This window comes from Myodes glareolus, chromosome 11 (genome assembly GCF_982192425.1).
Source record: "Myodes glareolus chromosome 11, mMyoGla1.1, whole genome shotgun sequence".
NCBI classification, from domain to species: domain Eukaryota; kingdom Metazoa; phylum Chordata; class Mammalia; order Rodentia; family Cricetidae; genus Myodes; species Myodes glareolus.
This window is the reverse complement of record NC_142036.1, coordinates 26,179,297-26,201,957: the sequence shown is the minus strand read 5'-3', so window position 1 is coordinate 26,201,957 and position 22,661 is coordinate 26,179,297. Positions and strand designations below refer to the sequence as shown.

The following is a 22,661-nucleotide window of genomic DNA, read 5'->3' as shown; positions in this document are numbered from 1 at the left end:
CCTTTTATAGGAATCACCTAAGACCATCAGAAAACATAGATATTTTCATTACAATTCATAGCGGTAACAAAATTACAGTTATGAAGTAGCAACAAAAGTAATTTTATGGTTGAGAATCACCACAGCATGAGGAAATGTAGTAAGGCTGAGAACCACTGGCACCATAGGAACATGGGGAATGGTAAACACACTCTACTGTGCCCAGGTTTACAGGTAAAGAACTGGGGATTCAAACCCAGACCATCATGCTTTTGCAGCCAACCCTTTGTCCACTGAGCCAGCTCCCCAGCCCCTAAACATGCTGTTAAATGCTATGCATTTCTCCGTGATTCATGCTGCAAAAATGACATGGATCCAGAAATGCACACGTTTAGCAGCTGCTCCAGGATTCCAATTCCGGCAGAGAGACACACTCTGCAAACAGTGCTACTCGTAAAGAGAAACTGAAATGCTTCTCACAGAGAGATGGAAGTTCTCAACCACAGAAACCCTCTGGGATGGAAGCCAGACATGACAGTGTGCAGCCAATATGCCAGCACCCCAAAGGCTGTGGCAGAAGGAGAGTTAGTTTGAGGTTAGCCTGGGCTACATAGGAGTAAACCTTGCCGCAAAAACATACACACACAAATATACTTTTTAAAAGATCTAAACTTTGTTCTTTGTATTTAAGGCTAAAAGGGCTATGAAATGGAAACATAGCTCATTTCTTTCTTTCCCTTAGGGCTAGGTATTCCCACCCAAACTCCAGATGAGCACAGTTCACTGAGCTTGTCTAAAGAGGCCTAACTTTTCCCCTTGCTAACAAAGACCCTGGAGCAAACACATGCTGATACTTTGATTTTGTTTGCATGTGTGTGTGTGTGTGTGTGTGTGTGTGTGTGTGTGTGTTCATATGTGTGCAGGCAAGTAAGAGGACAACTTTAGCAGGATCATTTCTCTCCTCCCTTTGTTTAGAAACTCAAGTCTCAGCCTTGCAGAGTAAGCATCTTTACCAGCTGAGCCATCTTGCCAGGCCACGGTTTTGGATGTTTTTGAAACAGGGGTTTATGTGTTTCGCTCTGGCCTCAAACAGAGCTCACTGTGTTCACGGATGACCTTGAATTCCTGACCCTCCTGCATCTTCCTCCTGAGTGCTGGGTTTCTAGTGCCCTCAAGACACTAGCGAATGTTCCGAGGAACCATTTCATACCTTTACTGAAAATACACACTGAGCTCCTGGCAAATCCCTTTCTGTTTTTTAATAAGTCAAACCTGACGCTCCAGCTGTCAGATCTAGAAGTGTCCGCGGCTGGCCAGGCAGAGACCAAAGGAAAAAGGCTTAGCTGCCATCTAAACACAGTGAACTTGGATGGCAAACAAAGCGGCTCCAGCAGCAAACACTTGCAGGGACCGCCATGAATTTTCAGGAGCGAACCTGTGCTTGGCAAGGAATGAGATGAAAACTTCTCCCCACCTGGTGGCCCAAGTTCTCTCGAGCTTCCGTAGTTTACGTTGGCTCCTGGGAAAGGTTGGCCATCGCCCATGCGTCAGGGAAGACACACGCATGTGAGGGCCAGGCACTGGCCTGTGCTCAGTGCTAGACATCTGACGGGATAAGGCCGTGCCTGGCATTGCTTCTGGGCTGTCTGACTTTGATAATTTAATCTCCTGACAACCCAGGGAGGTGTTGGGATTATATATTTATGTGATAAATGATGAGATGGAGACACAAATATGCAAACTGGAGGAGGAGGTGGTGGTGATGGTATAGAAAGCAATCGAGGAAGACAAACAACATGACTTCTGGTCTCCACACAGCATGTATACATGTGTGTGTGCACCCCCCACATACGCAAATACACATACAACACACATTTAGCAAAAGAAGCCTACATGTCACAAGAGCTACTTTCTAAATCTGACCTTAACAAACTTTAAATGTGTAGTTGTAAAGAAAACGTTTCAGTTCGTTTGAGGCTTCAGAATCCTCAGAAGACAACTGAAGGCACTGCCATCTCCATCCTCACTGAGGTGTGTGTGTGTGTGTGTGTGTGTGTGTGTGCACTCATGTGTTCATGTGGTCAGGAGGTCGTGCACACATGCACAAGTGCATGGAGCCCAGAAGCATTGTTGAGTGTCTTCCTCTATTTCCCTCCACCTTGTTTCCTGAGACAAGGTCTCTCACTGTATCTGGAGCTTGTTCATTTGGCTAGACTGGTTAACCAGCACACCACTGAGACCTGCATCCCAGCTCCGGGACCGCGATCATGTGCCACCATGCCTGGCTTTTTACCTAGGTGCTGGGGATCTGAACTCAGGTCCTCGTGCTTGTGTTGCCAATATTTTACCCACCAGACCATCTCCCAGCTCCTCGGTGAATTTTATTGTGAGGATCACGTACTTGGAAGGCACTCACTAATGACACACTGAGGTTATGGAATGAGGAAGGAAGTGATTGAGCAAAGCAGCAGAATTGATGTTGGAGTTGGGTTCTAATGTCGTGAGGAGCCTGAACCTGCAGGAAGGAAGCAGTGTCCCGTTTGCACTGTGACATTACAGAAAAGCTCCTTGCATTGCATTAAACATTGAACACGCACACTCAGTCAGAGAACTAGTCAGTTCAGTGGTAGGGCTCTCTGGGTATTCACAATAACGCCACGGCTCCAGCTGCAGCTTTTCCCAAGCTATTTTTTTCTAGGCTATTTTATACTTAGTATGTAAATTGGAGCATGTAAAGTGTAGCATGGTAAATTGGCTGGACCAGATCCATGCCTTGAACCCACAGCCCAAACTCATTTTTTTTTTAACATGGGGCGTCCTGAGAGTCGTTCATTCTAATTCAGTGGTTCTCGACCTTCTTAATGCTGTTACCCTTTAATATAGTTCCTCATATTGTGGTGACCCCAACCACGAAATTATCTTTGTTACTACTTCATAACTGTAATCTTGCTACTGTTATAAATCATAATGTAAATATTTTGGGAGATAGGAGTTTGTTGGAGGAAGGGTTCGCAATCCACAGGTTGAGAACCTCTGTTCTAATTGGATCAGCCTAGACTACATTCACCAACCCCTGCATGCAAGTTGATCGCCTAAATCACATGTTCTATTCTTAGAGTCTTAAATAGAGTCTGGTTCCTTAGAAGCATGTGGATCCCCTACATGGAAATCTAGACTTCTTACAGAATTGACCAAAATGATCACGATATGGGGAGTTGTTTTCAAGATGTATTTATCATTTTATGCATGTGTTTTGCCTACATGAGTTTATGTGCCCCACATGTATATATACAGGAACCCACAGATATCCGAAGAGGGCATCAGATCCTCTGGATCTAGAATGACAGATGGTTGTGACCCGCCATGTGGGTGCTGGAAACTGCAGTATTAACTGCCGAGTCGTCTCCCCAGCCCCTGAGTTGCCTTTATAAAATAAGAAAGAGAGGAAGGAGGAAGCCGCGTCTGAGAGCAGCTGCAGACTGTCCTTTGTTCTTGAGCCTAAGTTGTGAAGTGCGGAGCCTGGGAGAGAGGATGGGCACTGACAGGGCCTGCTGTGAGCCGGGAGTCTCACTGGAGAGTTCACCGGACTCTCTCCTCACGTTATAAAGGCCTAGTCCTTACTCACTTCTTGTAATATGTACCCTGCCTTAAACTTTTCGGTGCAGAGATAAAGAGAAGGGCGCTCACAGTCACAGAGAGCCAACTGGATACCGACTCCGAGCAAGAGACCTTTTCTAATGTACTTTCTACTTCCTCTTGTAATAGACCGCATGTCCCTGAGACAGAAATTGTGACCTCCCTTCATAGACTGGGAGACGAGGCAGAAATGGGAAACAACTGACAGAGTCACTCAGTCAATAAACGGGAAAGAGGGGTTGAGAGCCCTCGTGACTGCTGACTATAAAATCCACATGCAGGGAGCCAGGGTGCGGTCTGGCCCAGCCCCTGAGGATGACTTTGTACTGTGTGTCACACATCAGGCAGCCAGGCGCTGTCACCTACTCTGAAGCTTGAGTGTGTCCTGGGCTGTATGACGTGTCCTGTGCACAGAGACACTGACAAGTGTAGGGTCTAAACGGGGGCCTCGTTTGTACCTGCTCCAGGGAGCTAAGGATGGAAGTCAAACCTGGGAGAGTTAGGCAGGTGGCCATGGAGCAGCCTGTAATAGCAACGCTCTTCTTCTCATACCCTCATCCCTAACGGGTATCGTCATTGGCCATACACAAGAGCTCTTTCAGCGCTTGAAGCATTTCCTCTTGGAACTGCCAAAAAGCCCCTTTGAGACGGGTGTTATTATTCTCCCCCTTTTATAGATGAGAAAGTCAAGGACCATGAAAGCTGAGGTCGCAGCCAGCAGCTTGTCCCTGTGAGGTATATTTCTTCATCTCTCTGAAAAGGTGCCCATCCATCTTGAATGGCTAGCAAATGGATGAGTCGGGGTTTGAACTCTAGTTCTGCCTGACTCCAGACTGTGGCTTAAGTACTTTGTTTCAAAGCAAACTTGAGGAAAATCTTCCAGTGAGTGATTTGGCCTTGAGTTTCTTTCCCCGAAGAGAAATCCTGTTCCTCGGAGAGCTCATGGTCCTCCTATTGGAATAAGCACATAAGGTCCTTCCTTGCACATCTGTGCACATTGGCATCATGGCTCCTCTTCCTCACTCCCCACTTCTTCCCTGAACAAGCCGCTTTGCTTGAGCTCCTCTGGGGAGTGGGGATCTTCTGGACCTCTGCCACATCAGCCACATGCTGATGCAGAGGGTGTGAGCCTTACACGCTTAAGAACACAGACAGCAAAACCAGAACCTTGAACTGGAAAGGCCCGTGAGAGCAATCACAGGTATGACAGCTGTGGCAGGAGAAGGTAGCTCTGGGGAAGCAGATTGCCCCCCCTCTTTTTTATGTTCTGTTTTTAGCTGTGTTTTTTCAGAGCAAGTAGGTGCCATGGTGATAGGAGCCATAGAAATAGATGGAGTGCACCTCCCAGCACGGGGCTGCTGAGCTGTTCCCATGGAGATGCACCAGGGAAAACCAGGGACTTGCCCCTGCAGCTGCCAGCTGTACACTGGGAGTAGGTCCTGGAGGCTTCTTACTGTCTTTCTGGAGTTGTCCCAAGGCCCGAGAGTGCTCCCTCCCTCCCAGGGTAAACTGAGAGACCATCCCTGAGTCTTCCCAGCGAACCCATTTAAGGAACTTGACTTTTCTTCAGCACGGCCATCTTGCTTGATAGTCACCTTAAAACAAATCTTAAGAGACCTCCTCTTCCCACAGTTGTGACCGTGTCTAGGTCCTGTCTGAATATAGAACTGGCACTGGGTTCATGCTGGATAATAACAAATTTAGGGCGGGGACTAAGTACTGAACATTTGGTGCTCAGGGATACTCATAAAATGTAATGTCAGAAGATCCAAGCCAGGAAGCCAGGCGGGGTAGGAGTGATCCTACTTGAGACTGGCGCTTAAGTCTGTGAAGCCTCACTGGAGCACAGGGAGGCCTAGACTCAACTATTTTTGGACACAGCTTTAGTGGACTCAGAGAGCCTTTGGAACAATAGCAGGAGCCATGGTATCGCTCTTATGTAACCGAATCTGCAAGGCTGTGGATGTGTGCACAGATGAACCCGGCAGAGCCCTGCTCTCCTTTGTTTGGATTCTGTATACTCTTCCAAAATGTAACCCATGGATAAATACATCATTCGAACCTAACTGCCTTAGATTGACTGGACCAAGCATAAGAGGATTAAAGCGTGTTATTATTGCTGTCCTATAATATCTATTTCCGTTAGAAGACACTGCTCTCTGTATATTCTGAACACTTCCTTTCATATGTCAGTGTTCTCAGTGGCATACTTCTTCAGGGGTGGGGCCAAAGCAATCCCGGACTAAGGTATGGTTCTAAAACTAAGTGCTAACGAAGTGAAATTCATTTTACTTTCAATTAAAGAAGCATGTACATGCCCCTAACAAAGGAGGTGTTTTTTTAATTAGTAACATAGTCAATTTCACGAACAGTTGCATAAATAGTTAGAAACTGTGAAAATTATAATACTGGAAGATGCTAAGGGAGTATCTGCCCTGGCACGTGTGGTATCTGACTCCTTGTCACCGAAGTCCTGTCCTAGCAATGGAGGTGTTTGAAGCCTCCAAGCCCTCCAGTCTAGGAGTGATGTGTATGGTAGCCTTGGCTTGTAGGTCATCCCATTAAAGTAGGCAGTGCAAAGTTAGCTAGACATCATTAAAGTAACCGTCTGGCTTAACTTAGGACTTACCCAAGGGACCATGTGACTTGGCACTGACCACTGGCAGCATCTGCACTCAGACACCATGCAGATTCCTGGGTCTTATTTCGTGGTTACAGGAATGCGGTCTGATGGAGCCAATACAGAGACTCCATATTAAATAAGTAAACACGTGTGCTCTGGTTTCACAGGCCAAGCCAGCTCTGAAGCAGAGCCATGCTTTTCTTGCCCAGAGCAGTCCTGCCTTGGAGCTTTGCCCCTTGGTTGGGTTACTCTACTTGGCTAGGCGACTCACGGCACATCCACTGTGAAGGACCTGCTCCCTGATGTCCTAGGACTCTCAGCACGGGCATTCACGGTCATGTTGGCTGACAGTTACAGCCAGGTTTTCAGAGTCATACAGTGAAGGTCTGGCCACATGAAACCTCCACACAAAACCTTCCTTTCCCAAGAAAGATTTGGGAGAGAAACCCCAAAGCTGATTAAGGCCCACAGGAGTCTGAAGAAATTCTCCACAGCTCTGATTTCTTTTTACATGCCTGTCCAATATTAGCTGTCACGATTACCATTTTTAAATATGCATCTTTAAATTTTAAGTTTCAACTTCCTTAGTTAAATATCTCTTGCATGGAATTGTACTGTTGTTTGACATCTTTATGTGCATTGACCAGTGTCCCTAAGTTATCACCACTATCTTTTTCCAAAACAATTTCCATCTTCTCAACCTGATGCTCCAAACACTAACTGCCCACCGTCTCCACTGCCAGCCCCTGGCTGCTCCCACTCACTGCTGTGTCTGTGAACTCGACTGATCAGGGTCCCTCGTGTGAGTGGACTCACACAAGGTCTGTTTTTCCGTGTCTGGCTTGCTTCAGTTAAGATAATGTCTTCAGGCTTTGTCTGCTAGAGCATGTGTCATGGAAGATGAGACCTACCCCACTGTTTACATACTCCACGTTTTGTTTACCCACAATTTAATTTTACCATGGTTTATTTCTTCTCATTTTGTTAAGATTTTGAAAGAGTCACAAAATGACGACAAGTCTAAAAACGGTAACCTCAGAATCCCTGGGTTATTTCACAGCATTCCCCAATCTTCAACGAATTATTTAATATCTGTATGATATACAGGTTCCTCTCTTAGTGAGCTGCAAACTGGTCCTATCATTATTTCTATTTTTATTACATTTGATTGATTGATTGATTGATTGATGATTGATTGATTGATTTGTGTACACGGTGTATGTGCAGAGGTCAGAGTTGGCGCTCTTATTCCACCATGTCAGTCCTGGGGTTCACGATCAAATTGTCAGGCTTGGAGGTAAGTGTCCTTACCTGCTGAGCCATATCTCTAGCCCATATTCCCATCATTATTTTAAATTTTTATTTATTATATGTGTATGGGTGTTTTATGTCTGTGCACCACATGTGGACCTGGTGCCTGTGGAAGTCAAAAGAGTGGGACAGGCCACCTGGCAAGTGGAGTGACAGACAGCTGTAACTGTGTGCTGGGAATCGAACTCGGGTCCTCAAGGACCAGCCAGGGCTCTTGAGTGCAGAGCCATCTCTCCAGGCCCACTATTCACTGTTTTAAGGCTGCCCCGCCCCTCAATGTGACCAGTGAGAGTTCACCCTGTGTTCCTTCTGAATGTCTCGTTATTCTTTGAACACACTTTTGCTTTCTGGACAAAATATTTCAGGATCATGCTACAGTTTCCTTGCCCCCAGCAATCACAACAACAAATTGCATTTGTTAGACTTTAATTTCAACGATTTTAGTATGATTTCCAGGGTTTCTTTTCCCATTGTGTGATAGATAGCATGACAAAAGTCACGGAAGGGAGGAAAGGTTTGTATCAGTCCATGATAGTGGTGAGTCAAGGAGCTTGAAGCATCTGGTCACATCACATCTGCAGCCAGCAACAGAGCACAGTGAACCCGAGTGTTCAGCTGCTTTCTCTGTGTTATACAGTCTAAGATCCACTGACCAGAGAATGGTCCTGCCCACAATTAAAATGAGTCTTTCTACAACAGTTAACTCACTCAAGAGACAGACATTCTTAGGGGCTATCCTTAACCTAGATAGCCCTGACAGGTGTGCCCAGAGGCTTGTCTCATGGATAATTCTAGATTCTATCAAGCTGACAACACCAACCGTTATAAATAAAACATACCTTGAATAAACTTTCCCATTTTGCCATGTTTATATGTGTAGAGCTGTGTCATTAAACACCTCTACTTGGTTTTGTACCACATGTGGACCTGATGCCTAGAGAAATCATCTGGGAATTGGAGTTATAGACTGTTGTGAACCACCATGTGGGTGCTAAACATTAAACCCGAATCCTCTAGAAGAGGCCGTCCTTTCTCAGGATGAGAAAGGGATCTCAATTCATTTTAACAGTAAAAGATGTTCTAAGTCCAACAATCCATGCTTCATCAGATAGACTCTCCTCCTGAGAGGTACTGCCTGCTCCCAGGCAGAGTTAAGAGATACACACTCCCCACACACAGACCTACATTCTTTAAAATCTAGTTCCCCCAAGCACTAATCTAATTCCAGCATTTAAGAGGCAGAAGCAGAGGCAGGCAGATCTCCGTGCGTTTGAGGCCAGCCTGATCTATGTACTGAGTTCTAAGCTAGCCAGGTCTATAGAAATGAGTTCCTGTCATAAAGCAAACATTCAGTTCTAGGCAGCGATGCCCACTATGCCCAGGGATGAGTATCTCCTGATGCAATTCAGAAGTTCCAGGATTTGTTACAGTTTTTTCCTTGCCGTGTTGTGCCTCCCGGAAGAGAAACAAAGTTCTTAGGATTCTAACATGTTGATTTTTTAGATATAACCAAAATCTCCCCTTGCTACCATCTCCTTCTACACAGAGCTGCTTAGACTCTCACCCCTGCAGGCCAGGTCTGGGCAACACCCATCACCACTACAGGAGGGCATTCTCACTCCCATGGAGCTGAGACACGGGAGCCCAGGGGCTCTGACACCCTGCCTTGGGCCACTAAGGCTTTCTGTCCCCTGCTCTGACTTTCGGCTCCTGTCTCTCTTTGCTCCACCCAAAGGCTTTAGGACTGAATCTTTATCAAAGGGAAGGTGAAGGAACCACTGTTCCTCTTGATGGGAAATATTCATTTGTTAACAATTCTTTTCATATTGGGAGCACTTGAACCTGACCTAGTCAATAAACAAATGCTAATTATGACTGCCAGCATTTCCCTCATCTTTTGTCTCTGTTATTGTCATGACATACTTAATGAAATGTTTGCACAGTTAGGATGCCTTCTTCCTTACAGCAACATTTATTTTGCAAATTTGCAGTTGTATTTAGGCTATCACCAGCAACTCTCTTGGCAAACACTGAGCAACTCCCACCACAGAAATTAATGAGTAGAGACGAGGTCTGAACACCTACTCGTTCTGTTCTCTCGTTGTCACGCGGAGGGACTCTGGGGAACTGGTCCAGGGGACAGCTATGGAAACCAGAAATGGCGTTTTGTAACACTGCAAACTCGGTGTTCTTGTAAACAAGTCTTCTAGGCTAGCCTGAGCATCCAGAAAATGGACTGTATGTCCTAGTTTCTGTGTGGGACCCTCGAGGTCCCAGATCCAGGCCTACGTCAATGTCAGAGTCCTCTGTGTTTGTTGCCAACAGAGCATAATGAGGTGGTATGGGAAAAGAGCATGCTATGTCCCAGTGAAGCCGCACTGTACTTTGTAGTTCTTGACCTCTGTGAGCCACTGGTTTCTCTGTGAAACACGTGCTGCCTCGAGCTGCTCAGCCCCAAGGCCTGTCACCTTTCTGGCTGCCTCCTCGCAGGGGTCCTAGTGAAAGGAGACACAGAGTAAGTGCTCCCTGTGTGTTGGGTACTGTCACTGGTGCCCCTGCTCTTGCCACCCCCTCCCTGTGCCACATACGGATGCACAGAAAATTGGGTCCCTCCCTGAGTTTCCCTACTACTGTCCCTTCTGTCCACAGACTGAAAAGATCTTTCATTTTTACTCAGGCAGCCCCCTGCTCATCCGTTTGGACTCCGCTTCTTTTCTAGCGCTAGTCCACGTAGTCTAGGAATGCTAAGCACGTTATATTGCAGCTAACTGTTTACTTTTTTTCCTCTCCACAGGAGACAGGCATGACGATAATTATGTGTTTAATGTCTGTCTCCTGGGATGGTGAATCCCTAAGGCGTAGGTTGTGGCTGTCGTTATTACCACAGTGTCTCTGGCACACAGAGGAACAAGTGGAGACCACGCTTCTACAAGGCTAAATGGGAACCAGGCCAGGAGGGGACCCAAGAAGCACACATGTGCTCACTCATTAGGTCTGAGCACAGCTATGAGGATCATACTACGGGTAATCTGTGAACTGAAGGTAAAACAGACACGGAGAGTCAGTGATTCCCCCATAAGTGTGCAGTTAGGTTGAGAATTCAACTTGTTCCCAGTTTGCACTTGCACCATGATACTTCATGCATGGATAGATGGATGGATGATGGATGGATGGATGGATTATGGATTATGGATTATGGATGATGAATGGATGGATGATGGTTGGATGGATGATAGATGGATGGATGGATGGATGGATGGATGGATGGATGGATGGATGGATGGATGGATGAACGACTGGGTGAGTGAGTGGATGAATAGATGGATGAGTGTTTGGACAGAGGGGAGGATAAGCAGGTGGATGGATAGATGTTTTGATGGATAAATGGGTAGATGTATGGATAGATGGGTAGATGTGAATTCCATAATTCCAGGACTGCCGGGACTGTTACACAGAGAAACCCTGCCGTGAGGGAGGGAGGGAGGGAGGGAGAGAGAGAGAGAGAGAGAGAGAGAGAGAGAGAGAGAGAGAGATTCATGGTGGAGTATGAGACTTTTGGATGAGAAAGGAAGGCCCTCTTGAGAGTCTCTGGCTCCCTGGAGTTGGCTGAGGAGAGAAGCTTAAAAGTGGATGCCAGTACATTCCTAAGGATGCATGGATACACGCCACCCTCTCCACATGTAGGACTCCTGTTTTAAGCGCCTTCCCTATCACCTCCGTGTCCACCTGCCCAGGACTGGTATGCATGGATTTGAATATGGGTGGTGTGCTTGAACATAGAGAATCCCCAGCCTTATTTCCTTCATAGGTTGGAGAAGTTGTTTCAGGTGAGGCACAAAGAGATGCCTCATTTTAGGACTTTCAAGACAGCTCAGAAGCTAAGGATGTTTGCTGCCATATCCAACAATGAATCCAATCCATGTGTATGTGCATGCACGCACAAATAAATAACAAAACGTAAAACATTTTAAAGATCTAGCTCATTTAAAAAAAAAGCTAGTTAGGTAATCTAGATTCCTGGTCTGGATCTGGTTTGAATATGTGCCCTATGCTATATAGTTGTGTATTTGTTTGTTCTTTAAAATATTGTTTTTCTTAATGTTTTATTTTTTGAGACAGGGTTCCTCTGTGTTGCCATTGCTATCCTGTAACTTACTCTGTAGACCAGGCTGGCCTCTAACTCAGAAATCCATCTGCCTCTGCCTCCCAGTGCTGGGATTAAAGGCATGTGTTATCACGACTGGCTGCTAGTTAGTTTTAAATGTCAATTTGTCTACAATCACCTAGGAAGAGTCCCAGTTGGAGAGTTATTTAGATCAGATTGGCCTGTGGGCATGTCTGTGTGGGTTGCCTTGATTTTTAATTGACCAAGTTCACTGTGGATGGAACCATTCCCTAGGCTGGAACACAAATTGTATGAATAAAGAAAGCTATCTTAACAGCAAGTAGACAACATAAATGCATTCATATCTCTTGGCTCTTGACTGTGGATGTGGTTGACCAGACGTCTCAAGCTCCTGCCTCTGTGGTTTACCAGCAATAATGGACTATAACCTGGAATTTAAGCCCTTTTCTCTCCCTAAATTGCCTCTTGTCAGGGACTTTTATCACATCAACAAAATAAAACTACATTACCCTCCAGAGTTGACAAACTGAGCATTTAATCTCCCAGATTATGTGTTAATGGTATTTGAAGATAGGACCTTCCTGAAGTAATTAGGCCACCATGGTAGCGTTAGTGGCTTCACAAGAAAAGAAAGAAAGACTTGAGCTAGCACACTTGCATCTCTGCCCCACTAAGTATGTGAATGGTATCCTCTGTCCCGTCCGAGGGCATCAGCAAAGTCCTCAGTAGATGCCAATGCAAGGTCCTGGGATTCCAGTCAAATAAATTTAGATTGCACTTACTTTGCTTTTTTTTAGAGAGAAAGAGAGAGAGAGAGAGAGAGAGAGAGAGAGAGAGAGAGAGAGAGAATATCAGACTACATAGCCAAGACTTGCTTCAAACTTATTATGTAGCCCAATCTAGCCTTGAATTGGCAACCTTCCTGTCTCAGGCTCCTAAATGCTGAGACCAAAGATATGTGAAAACATGCCTGACTACTTCTATTTCTTTAATAAGCTATTCAAAGTTTTAGGTATTTTGCTATAATAATGGAAAAAAGGATGAAGACAAATGTACACAAAATCTCCAACATAATCAGTCCTGGGTGTGTTCCATTAACTTAGTGGTTTCTCAATTATCTATAGGACAAACAGCACTGCCACATACTCTGGGATTTTATTCGCTGTCTGAAAATATTTTAGGATGCATCCCTAAAATTGAATTGCTTAAATTAAGCAAAGGACTGGCTCTGTGAAGGTGGAATTTCAGCCATGCATCATAGAGGTGGACTGGATATTTTTATTCTGGACTTTGGGTGTGTCAGACCCTGATGAGAGGACATTTGTCTTTGGGGCCCACTATTGGCATCGTTGATGGCAGGGAATAATAGTATTTATGATTGGATGGTTTGTTCTTCTCTAAAGGGAAAAGGAGAGCTCTTGATAGGAAAGCGGCTTCTTGGAACTCAGCCCAGACTCACTGTTTTAGTCTTGTCTTCTCTCACTTCTAGAGGAAGATACCGAGGAAGGGGATACCTTCCTCAGCAGTGGCACCTAGCAGTGAGTTCACCAAGGGTCATGACGGAAAGCCAAAGGAGTTTCGTATTCGGTTCTCGAAGAAACATATAGACTCTCGCCCTGCAATCACATTGTGGTTAATAAGGGAATGGTTTGTGTTGTTGCTAAGATACATAGATTCTTAGTACCATGGATGGATGGATGATGGATGCATGCATGCATGCATGGATGGAAGCATGGATGCATGGATGGATGCATGCATGGATGGATGGATGGATGGGTGATTACACAGATCATACCCGATACATAGATTGGGTAGGTAGTTACCATTAACACATTAACTTTATCTGGTTTGGATTATATTATGTCTGGACCCATTAATTATGGGACTTTATGTAACTTCTTGGCCCGCCCTTAGCATCTGCTTCCTTGTCTATACTGCGTTTAACAGTACCTTTCTTGGAAGGTTATTGTAAATAGCCAATAGATGGTGCCTGGCACACAGTGGGTGCCCAGAAATGGTGGCAGCTGCTATCAATTGTTGTGAGTAGAGAGCTTAAACTCTATTTAGGGAATAGCCCATAAGATAGGAAGTTAGATGCCAGACAGGACACTGCTTCCGTCCTTCCGACTGAGCGGGCACACGTGGCACACACACACCTTGTTTTTCACGGGACAGGGTTCTACCTACCCATATTTATTTCTGTGTTGGGAGGTCAGTTGAGGATCTGCTTATATTTTTATAAGATAGATAAATAAGGAGACGGAAGGCACCATCCCTCGGGAGCCGGACTAAGGCCTATCACTGATTTCTGACCCAGCTTTCACTTGCTGTCAGGTCTCATGGGGGTCTCACTTCAGTGGGGTTTGGTACACAGTCTTTCATCTTCCAGCTTCACATGGACCTGAGACCAGCGACTCTGGCTGCTGTCTCCCACGCCCCTGCAGAATACTTCTGCCTTTGGCCTTTACTCAGAGCCAGATGGAGGTGCTAAGTCCCCTGCGGGGCCTCTGGGAAGCTCAGACATCTAGAGCTTCAGCTGCTGGCTGGCTGCATGAGCCAGTGTCTGACCTGCCGGCCCAGGAGACAAGCACTGGTTCAACCTGCCAAAGCCTCAGCTTTGCCTTCCGCTGGAATCCAACCTCACCTGACCCTGTGGGCTCCCAACCCCAGCCGGGACTGACTGTTCTCTCCTCTGTGCCCTCTTTGTTTGCAGCTATTAAATCCAAGCACTCCAGTCAGTTTTAAATGCACCTCTCTTCTTCCCAGTGTGATCTTGCTCCTTTGTTTGTTTGGGATTTTGTACAAGTGCAAATCTTTCTTAAATTAGACCTGAAGCTTACTTATGTGGTTTTCTACCTAGGAGATTGGCTAGAGTTGAAAACGCAAATTGGTGGTTTTGAATCCCAGTGAGTGTATCTCTTTCGATAGAAATAGTTGTGGAAAGTCAGGCCTATCTAAATTCCTCACTCTAACGCTGCTCTCAAACCACGTGTTCTTCCCTCCTGCAACCAGCCAGTCACTCCGCAAACCCTTGCTTTTGTATTTTATGCCAGGTACTTGGCTTATCTGAATAAAACGAACGTGGGCCAGAGGTAGGTGCTGTTAGCTAACCCAGCTGAACACTCAGGGCCACGTAAGAAATCAACTTCTAAGATTTCTTCTAGGCATAGTTTCCTACAGCTTTGAGACCATTTCTATTTTAAAAAATAATTTTTAAACTTCGTATGCAGTGTATGTATTCACATGTATTCACACATGCTTGGGGACTGTGTGTGCACATGGGTGCTTGTGCATCGAGGTGAGAGACTGGGCATCTTCCTCAATCTTTCTGCACCTTGTTTTCCTAGACAAGGTCTCTCACTGAACCTGGAGCTCACTGATTGGTTAGACTGACTAGAGCCCCAGTGTTCCTCCTCTCTACCTCCTGCGTGCTACACACACTTTCAAGCCCACTCTGGTGTGCACGGCTCTTTGCCTGCGTGCTGGAGACCCAAACTCAGGTCCTCTTATTACACAGCAAAGCACTTTACCAACCGAATAATTGCTCAAGTTCCAAGTTTGTTTGCTTTTGTTTTGGCTTGGTTTGGTTTTGGTTTTTCAAGACAGGGTTTCTCTGTAGCTTTGGAGCCTGTCCTAGAACTAGCTCTTGTAGACCAGGCTGGTCTCAATCCACCTGCTTCCTAAGTGCGGGGATTAAAGGCATGTGCCACCACCGCCCAGCCTCAAGTCCCAAGTTTTAAACTTTTCGTTGTAATTTTAAAACATACTCTGTATTTAAATTTTACAACATATATTCTTTTACCAAAGCCCAAACAAATCACTGTAGGGGGAGGCATAGACAACAAAACACCAAGTTTCTTCCTTCTAAGACCCCCAGTCTGAGCATCAAAAGTCACAGGCGGCAGCTAATGGAGCTGGGGTTTCGTTTGCGACTGTAACTGCCCCTCCCGCCGCTATTCTGTCCAGGGAGAGAATTTTGGGATGTACTGCGTACTTGGGTTGTCGTGGGTGCTCTGTAACCTGTGGAAGGAGTCTAAAGGTGTCTCCGTCTGCCAGGTACTGGGGAGAAAATGGACTTCAAAGTCAAGCAGAACATTACACTGCCGTGGCTCTAGCCTCACAAGCGTAGTTCATAGAGTGTTCTGAGAGAAGGAGGCCTGTCCCAGCCTATTGGCTGCTCTGTGGAGACCCGGGTTCTGGAATGCTGCTGTGGAACATGAGATAGGGTCAGGAGAAGAGCATGCAGAAGTCACAGGCAGTGGAGATCTCACTGAACACTGAGACCTGATGGGGAAGAACTTATCCTCAACAGTGCCTGGCCATAGACGGCCCAGGGCAGAGCATCCTGCACCACCTCTGCACCTATAGGGAAACTACCTCTAACCTCTTCCTTCCTCCATTGTGCAGGTTCCCCGCAGACCTTTGGGGACGGCATGGTGCCCTTCTCCCTTCTCCTGAGGTCCCGTCTTCCCTCTGCCATAAGGCGTCTACCAAAGGGAGCACCCATCAGAAACACAGCCATCATGGCTGAAGGTAAGCGGAACTAGATATTTGGCTGAGTGTTTGTTTGGTTTTATTAAGACAGGGTTTCATTTCACTAGCCCAGGCTGGATTCAGACCCATTACGCAGCTGAGGATAACCCTGAAATCTTGATCCTCCTGACACCACTTCCTGAGTGCTGAGAGTACAGGTGTACTACCGTGCCTGAGTATGTGTGAATATGTGTGTGCACTCACGTGTGTGTGCATATGTATGTAAATTGTGTGTGTGTGCACATGCATACACATGCACATCCTGTCAGTCAGAAAAAAGAGCAAACATGCTATAGGTTAGGTATAAACACTATTTAACTTCCCAGAATGTTCTGGCAGTTTGGACTAGTTTTGAGGTGTAGAAACCTCATGGGAGGGCCTAGCACTATCCGGTTCAGCTTGCTTACCAAACTCCGTATGGAGAACTGCCCACAGACTCAGACCATAAAAATAATGCTTTTATGCTAGCATGATGGCTCATGCATATAATTCCAGCATTTTGGACACTGAGTGGTAAGATTGCTGAGAATTTGAGGCTAGCCTTGGCTACATACTGAGACCCTAAATCAAAAAAATAAAACTAAAAAAAGAAGAAGAAGAAAACTGTTTTTCCCCGTGGGAAAAGTGACACAGGCCACGGTATCTTCTAAACCGCCCTTGTTCCAGATCAAATTTCCTTACCCTATGATGGCCTTATTCTCTGTGTGGCACCTATTGTTCCGCTGTCTCATAGGCATGACACCCAGTACTCCCAAAGTCCTGAGACACACACACACACACACACACACACATGCACTCAGACATGTGATACGTCACTGATCTAAGTCCCACCAATATTTCACCGTACAAACCTTTAAGGCTTTAAGATATAGCTCAGTATGGTAGAGAACTTGCCTACTATTCTCAAGGCCCTGGATTCTATCCCTTGCACCAAAAAAAAAAAAAAAAAAAAAAAAAAAAAAAAAGTAGTCTATAGATTTCTCTGGTTATGGTACAAACACCAAAGAAAAAGCCAGTAGTGAGCTTAATATGCTTAAAACAAGAGTTCTTATTTAACAGATTGCTACAACAGGCCTCGATTGTTATTTGTGGGTTAATCGGTACCTATTATTGCACAGCAGAACACCCTAAGAGTAAAGGCTTAGAGCTATAAATTTCACAAGTCTACAGCAGATGCTGGGCTTGGTGAAGCAGTTTCTCTGCCTGCACCATCTGGCTGGACCATCCAAGACGCCTTCTCCCTCATTCCAATGACTGATGAGGTGACTGGACCGGAAAGCCTAACATTCCTTTTTGTGGAGCCTCTGTCCACTGGCTAACTTCCACTGTTACCTTGAGAAGCCGAGAGTCACCTGGGAAGGGGAAAACCTTAACTGAGTAATTTTCTCAATCAGATTTCCTGTGGCTACATCTATGGAACATTTTCTTGATTGATGATTGTTTTAAGAGCCCCCAGCCCACTGTGGGCAGCTCCATCCCTAGGTAGGTGGGTCTGGGCTATAGGAGAAAACCAGCTGAGTACACAGCCGGTGAGCGGCTTTTCTCCACAGCGTCTGTTGCCGTTCTTGGGTTCCTGTCCTGACCTTCCCCAAACGATGAATTGTAGCCTGAAAATGTGAACCAAATCAAACCCAGTTCACCTCAAACTGCTTTGGGTCATAGTGTTCGTCACAAGAGAAAGGCAAACTCGGACACTCTCCAACATGGACTCCAAGAGAAAGCAGTCCGCTAAGATACATATGCAACCCATGACCCAAGACTGTCCATGCCACAGACTAATGTCCTCTCAGCCAAAACAAGTCACATGGCCAAGGCCTAAGCCAAGGAAGGTGGTCGGTCGGTTCATAAATGACAGGAAGCAGAATTTATACAGAAGACTCCCAAGGTCCAGCAAAGCCATTGCATACCTTCAGCAAGCAGGAGTCTCACCCCAGACAGTGACTGCATCCTGGGCCCTCAAGGGGGCAGTGGGTCTGAACCCCCAGGGTGGACAATGAGAGTGTGATTCCCAGATTTGCTCCTCACTAGAGCCACACTGTGAGCAAACAGTGTGACCTTCCCAGGCTTAATTCCAAAATAAAAAAAAAAACAAAAACGGGGACAGTCTCCTCCACGGGAGCCTTCTGGAGGGCTATGTGGGCTGCTAAGCTCCCTCCAAGCCAACTGCCGTCTGTAGGATGATCCATCAGGAGGTGCACGCTCCAAAAGCTGGGGGACTCCAGCCTAGAGCTCAGTGTTAGCGGCTTCTAATCTGATCAACAGCACTGAAGGTTTGCTTCCCCCTCTTTCTTGCTAAAAAATTGATTTTTGGTTAAAAGACTCAGAATAAATCACTCAGTTTCTCTCCACAAAGAGAAAGTGCCATGACCTTAAATGGAACCTGAGAGAGCCCCCAGGGATGTGTGAATCACACTGGGCTATAAGGCACCTTCACCTAGAAGGGTGGTCTGCCCACCGCCCTCTAAAGAGGGGCCGTGTGGCCTCTCTTCCATATTGTACTGCTAATGGGGACAACTCAGGACTTTCCTATTCATCTCCCTCAGTGGAGATGAACAAAACCTAAACCCAGCTCCCAAAGTGCATTTAATTAAAAAGGAAACAAAGAGGCTTTGTATCCCTAATGCCTCCCTGATTTATTGCATTAAAAATCCAATTTGTTCTCACAATAGGCTTTGGAGGGAAGAGGCTGTGGAGATACAGGAGGCCTTTAAGCTGGCTGCTTTGCCACCACCTCCCCACAGGTGCAGGTCATTGTGGAGCCAAGCGTGGCCTGCTTGAAAAATGCACAGGCACCCTCTCCTTCTGGCTACTGGGGTGCCCAGGGCATCCGCCCTCGGAAAGCCTGTTGGTGACTCAGGCAGACACTTTTGAGGTAATGAGTAGGAGCACTGTCTCACCTCTTGCTGGTCCTTGGTCCTGGGGTTTTCCCAGGGGATGGTCATGTCGACTTCACCCCTCTTTTCTGAGGAAGTCTTGAACCCATCACACAAAGGCCCAAAGTTCACGAATCGCTTAGCACAGAGCAACCTGGAACGCTGTAAACACACAGTAAATGTCTGCAGAAGGTGTCCAGTGTTCTTGCAGAGCAGAAATGTCCACAGGTTGACGGAGCGCATCTGGCCATTAGGAAAACTTGACCCAAAGTTCTTTCTCTAGTAGAGCACAGCTCTGACTGTAGCATGGTCTGTGTCTTAATTGTTGTAGCAAAACATCTAATACAGGGTGTATTGGTTACCTGTCTCATGGCTGTGACAAAATACGTAACAGAAGCAACAGTCTATGGAAGGAAGGGTGTGCTCTGGCTCATGGACCCGGGTGACAGGACCATAAGGCACATGGTCAGGAAGTAGAGACTGATGGATACTGCTGCTCAGCCCACTTTTTTTTCAGTACAGAACCCCAGCTCGTGGAATGATGCCATCCACATTTAGGGTGAGTCTTCCCACCTCAGTTAACACCCTGTCCATACAGGCCCAGATGATTGTTTCCATGGTGATTCTAAGTCCCATCAAGGTGATGCTCAAGGTTATTCAGCATAGTGGGTGGTTTATAAAATAAAAAAAGGTTTCTGTTAGCTCATGGCTTGGGAAGCTGGAGAGTCCAAGAGCCTGGTTCTAGAATGGAGCAGGAGCACATCCAGCTTTAACTCGTGGTGGAGCAGAAGGCAAGTTGCTGTATGCCAAGGGGCAAGCAGGAATGACGGAGGCGCCTTGCAACAACTGCTTTTGTGGTGACTAAGTCAGTTCCATGAGAATAAAAACTCATGAGAAGGCCTTGACTCTTCCATGAGGGTTGCAGCCATGGTCCAAAAATGCCCCAGTAGGCTCCACCTCCCACTAACACAGAGAACAGTGGTTCTTCACCTGTGGGTTACGACTCCTTTGGGCATATACTGGATATCCTGCATATCAGACATTTGCATCACAGTTCATAGGAGTTAGCAAAATAGTTAGGAAGCAGCAAAGAAATGATTTTATGGTTGGGGGTCACCACAACATGAGGAATTGTATTAAAGCAGTGAAGGATTAGAGAGGTTGAGAACCATTGACGAGGAACCAAAGTTCCAACTCATGGACTTTTGGGGACCTGCCCAACCACAACCTTAGTTTCATATTGCTGAGAACGGTATATCTTGGAGACGAGCATTAAAGCCACTCAGTCTTATCACCTGTAGACAGCCATGACTGTGCAGATATATTCCCTTTGAGTTCTTTCGTCGATTTTATAAAAAAGAGACTATGTCAGGCACGCTATTTTGGCTGGCATTGTTCCTTTAACAATAATGTGATGTTGACAGATCAGAACTGACGGAGGTGTCTTTGAGGTAGACCCTGTTAGTGGGAAAACTGAGACCAAGAGATGAAAAGCCACTTCACTGGGGTAACAGAGCTGGGGGGAAAGTCAAGACTCAAGATCAGAGTCATCTGCGTCCAAAATCAGAGAACTTTCCAATCCCCAGGAGGGTCATTTGCTGCAGAAGAGCTCATGGTACGCAGACAGACTTCCCTCCACCACCCTGTTGAGTGAGACTATGTGTCCACTCTTCAGGAATCAATCTGCCCAGACAAAAGACACAGCAGTCAGCATCTGCCAAAGGTTAGCCAAAAGACGGCAACACAGATGAGAGGCACTAGGGCAAGGCACATATGATGGTAAATCCTGGTTGTCAACTTGATGATATTTAGAATTACCATGGAAACCGAGCAGGTTTATGGAAGGTTCTCTAGATTAGGTTACTGAGGTAGGAAGATATTAGGGTATCATTCCATGGACCCAGGACTGATGAAAAAGTGAAAAACTAGCTGAATCCTAGAATCCTTTACTCTCCACCTTCTGAGGGTGGACACCACGTGACCAGCCGCCTCCTGCTCTCACTCCCTCCCCATGCAATGGCTGTATTCCCTGAAACTGAATAAAATATGCCCTTTCTCCCTTTCTGTCATGCAATGAGACAAGTAACCAATAGAGCACATGACAGCTGCAGTGTGACCACTTTGACACAGCCACCTGGACTGCAAAACTGAAAAAGATGGGCGGTACCAAGTGCCAGAGATGCCCACCAAGGGTGGCTGTACCAGTCAGTAGAGCCACAGTGGGAAGTTGCTGGGCAGTGTCCAATAGAGCTGACTGGGTTTTTCTACCGTAAGCCCAAGTGAATGTCAAATAAGAGAACACATGTATCCTCTCCAAACGCATGCTCTATCATGTTCAGGGTGGTGCCATCTGTGATAACCCGTTAAAAGTCCTTCCCCTTCTCGTTGTGTGAATTACCACACACCATACATAACACATGACCAGACCACCACAAAATGCAGCAATATGAGTCGATCCCTAGACCTTAGAGAAAGAATTAGAACTTAAGATATATATGGTATATGGTTCCGTCATGTGAAGTCCAGTGATGGGTCATGGGTTAGAAGTCAGGATAGTGGCACCATGGATGGAGCAGCCAGGGCGTTGACTCTGAGGAGCTGATCATTCTGTCTCTCAATCTGGATGCTTGCTAGGTGGGTGTGTTTACCGTGCAAAAAGTCCTAAGCTGTATACTTTCTGTCTGTTGGTTGGGATAGGGCCTCACCATGTAGCCCAGGCTGACCTCAAACCTGTGATCTTCCGCCTCCGCCTCCTAAGCCCTATGATTGTAGGTGAGCTCCGCCGCCATGCACAGCTGTGCTGCACACTTCCGTACACTTTGCTGTGCATCTCAAACAAGGGTCTGCAAGCATCAACCAAGTGTGCCTTTGTCCCATCTCCCACCCAACCCAGGACTCCAACCAGCTAGTGTGGTGGTCCTACCCAGAGCCCTAGCACCAGCCTTTGAAAGCTTCTGCCAGGCCAATAGTGGTCCTCTGCCCCTGCTGGGCCAGAGTGAGCCGGAGAAGGTGCTGCCCCGCCTGAGTGCTGTTCCAGACAGAAGGTAAGAAGCTTAGGCTACGGGAGACCTAAGTGTGGCAAGATGCTGAGGGCTGAGTCCTTTGTTAGTAAGTACACTGATCCAGCCTTAGGGACCACCCAGGTTCTGGCATGTGCGTCACATGACCACTGCTAAGGCACTAATTGCCCTCTCCACCTTTCCTACTCCAAACCCTGTCCTCCAACCCCACAACTGCCCCTGCCCCAGGTCTAGAGAAACCCTGTGGGCAGTGTCTTGTTCCATTTCCTATTGTCATATTAATAAAATATACTGATGAAATCAACTAAGTGGAGGGAGGGGTTTGTTTTAGCTCGTAGCTGCCAGAGAAGCAGGGTGGCAGGGGCATGAAGCAGTTGGTTACATTATATCCAGAGTCAAGAGAAGGGAACAATACTTTTTTTTTTTTTTGAGATAAGATCTCCCTACCTTGGCTGGCTTGGAACTGGCTGTGTAGGCTTGAACTCCTAGAGGTTTGCCAGCCTCTGCTCACTCCCCCCCCTTCATGGGACTAAAGGTGTGTGCCACCAGTCCTGGCCCCT

General features: G+C 46.4%; 1 protein-coding gene across 3 annotated transcripts in view; it reads left to right on the top strand.

Annotated features, from left to right (window-relative positions):
• The window catches only part of Dglucy (D-glutamate cyclase), a 78,858-nt gene that overhangs the window by 15,861 nt on the left and 40,336 nt on the right, over positions 1 to 22,661 (top strand). For all 3 annotated transcript variants that reach the window (XM_085697844.2, XM_048449442.3, XM_087911575.1), the window contains 2 exons: positions 16,083 to 16,208; positions 21,975 to 22,125. In XM_085697844.2, coding sequence (XP_085553970.2) covers positions 16,083 to 16,208; positions 21,975 to 22,125 — 277 coding nt within the window. The remainder of the gene's footprint in view (positions 1 to 16,082; positions 16,209 to 21,974; positions 22,126 to 22,661) is intronic.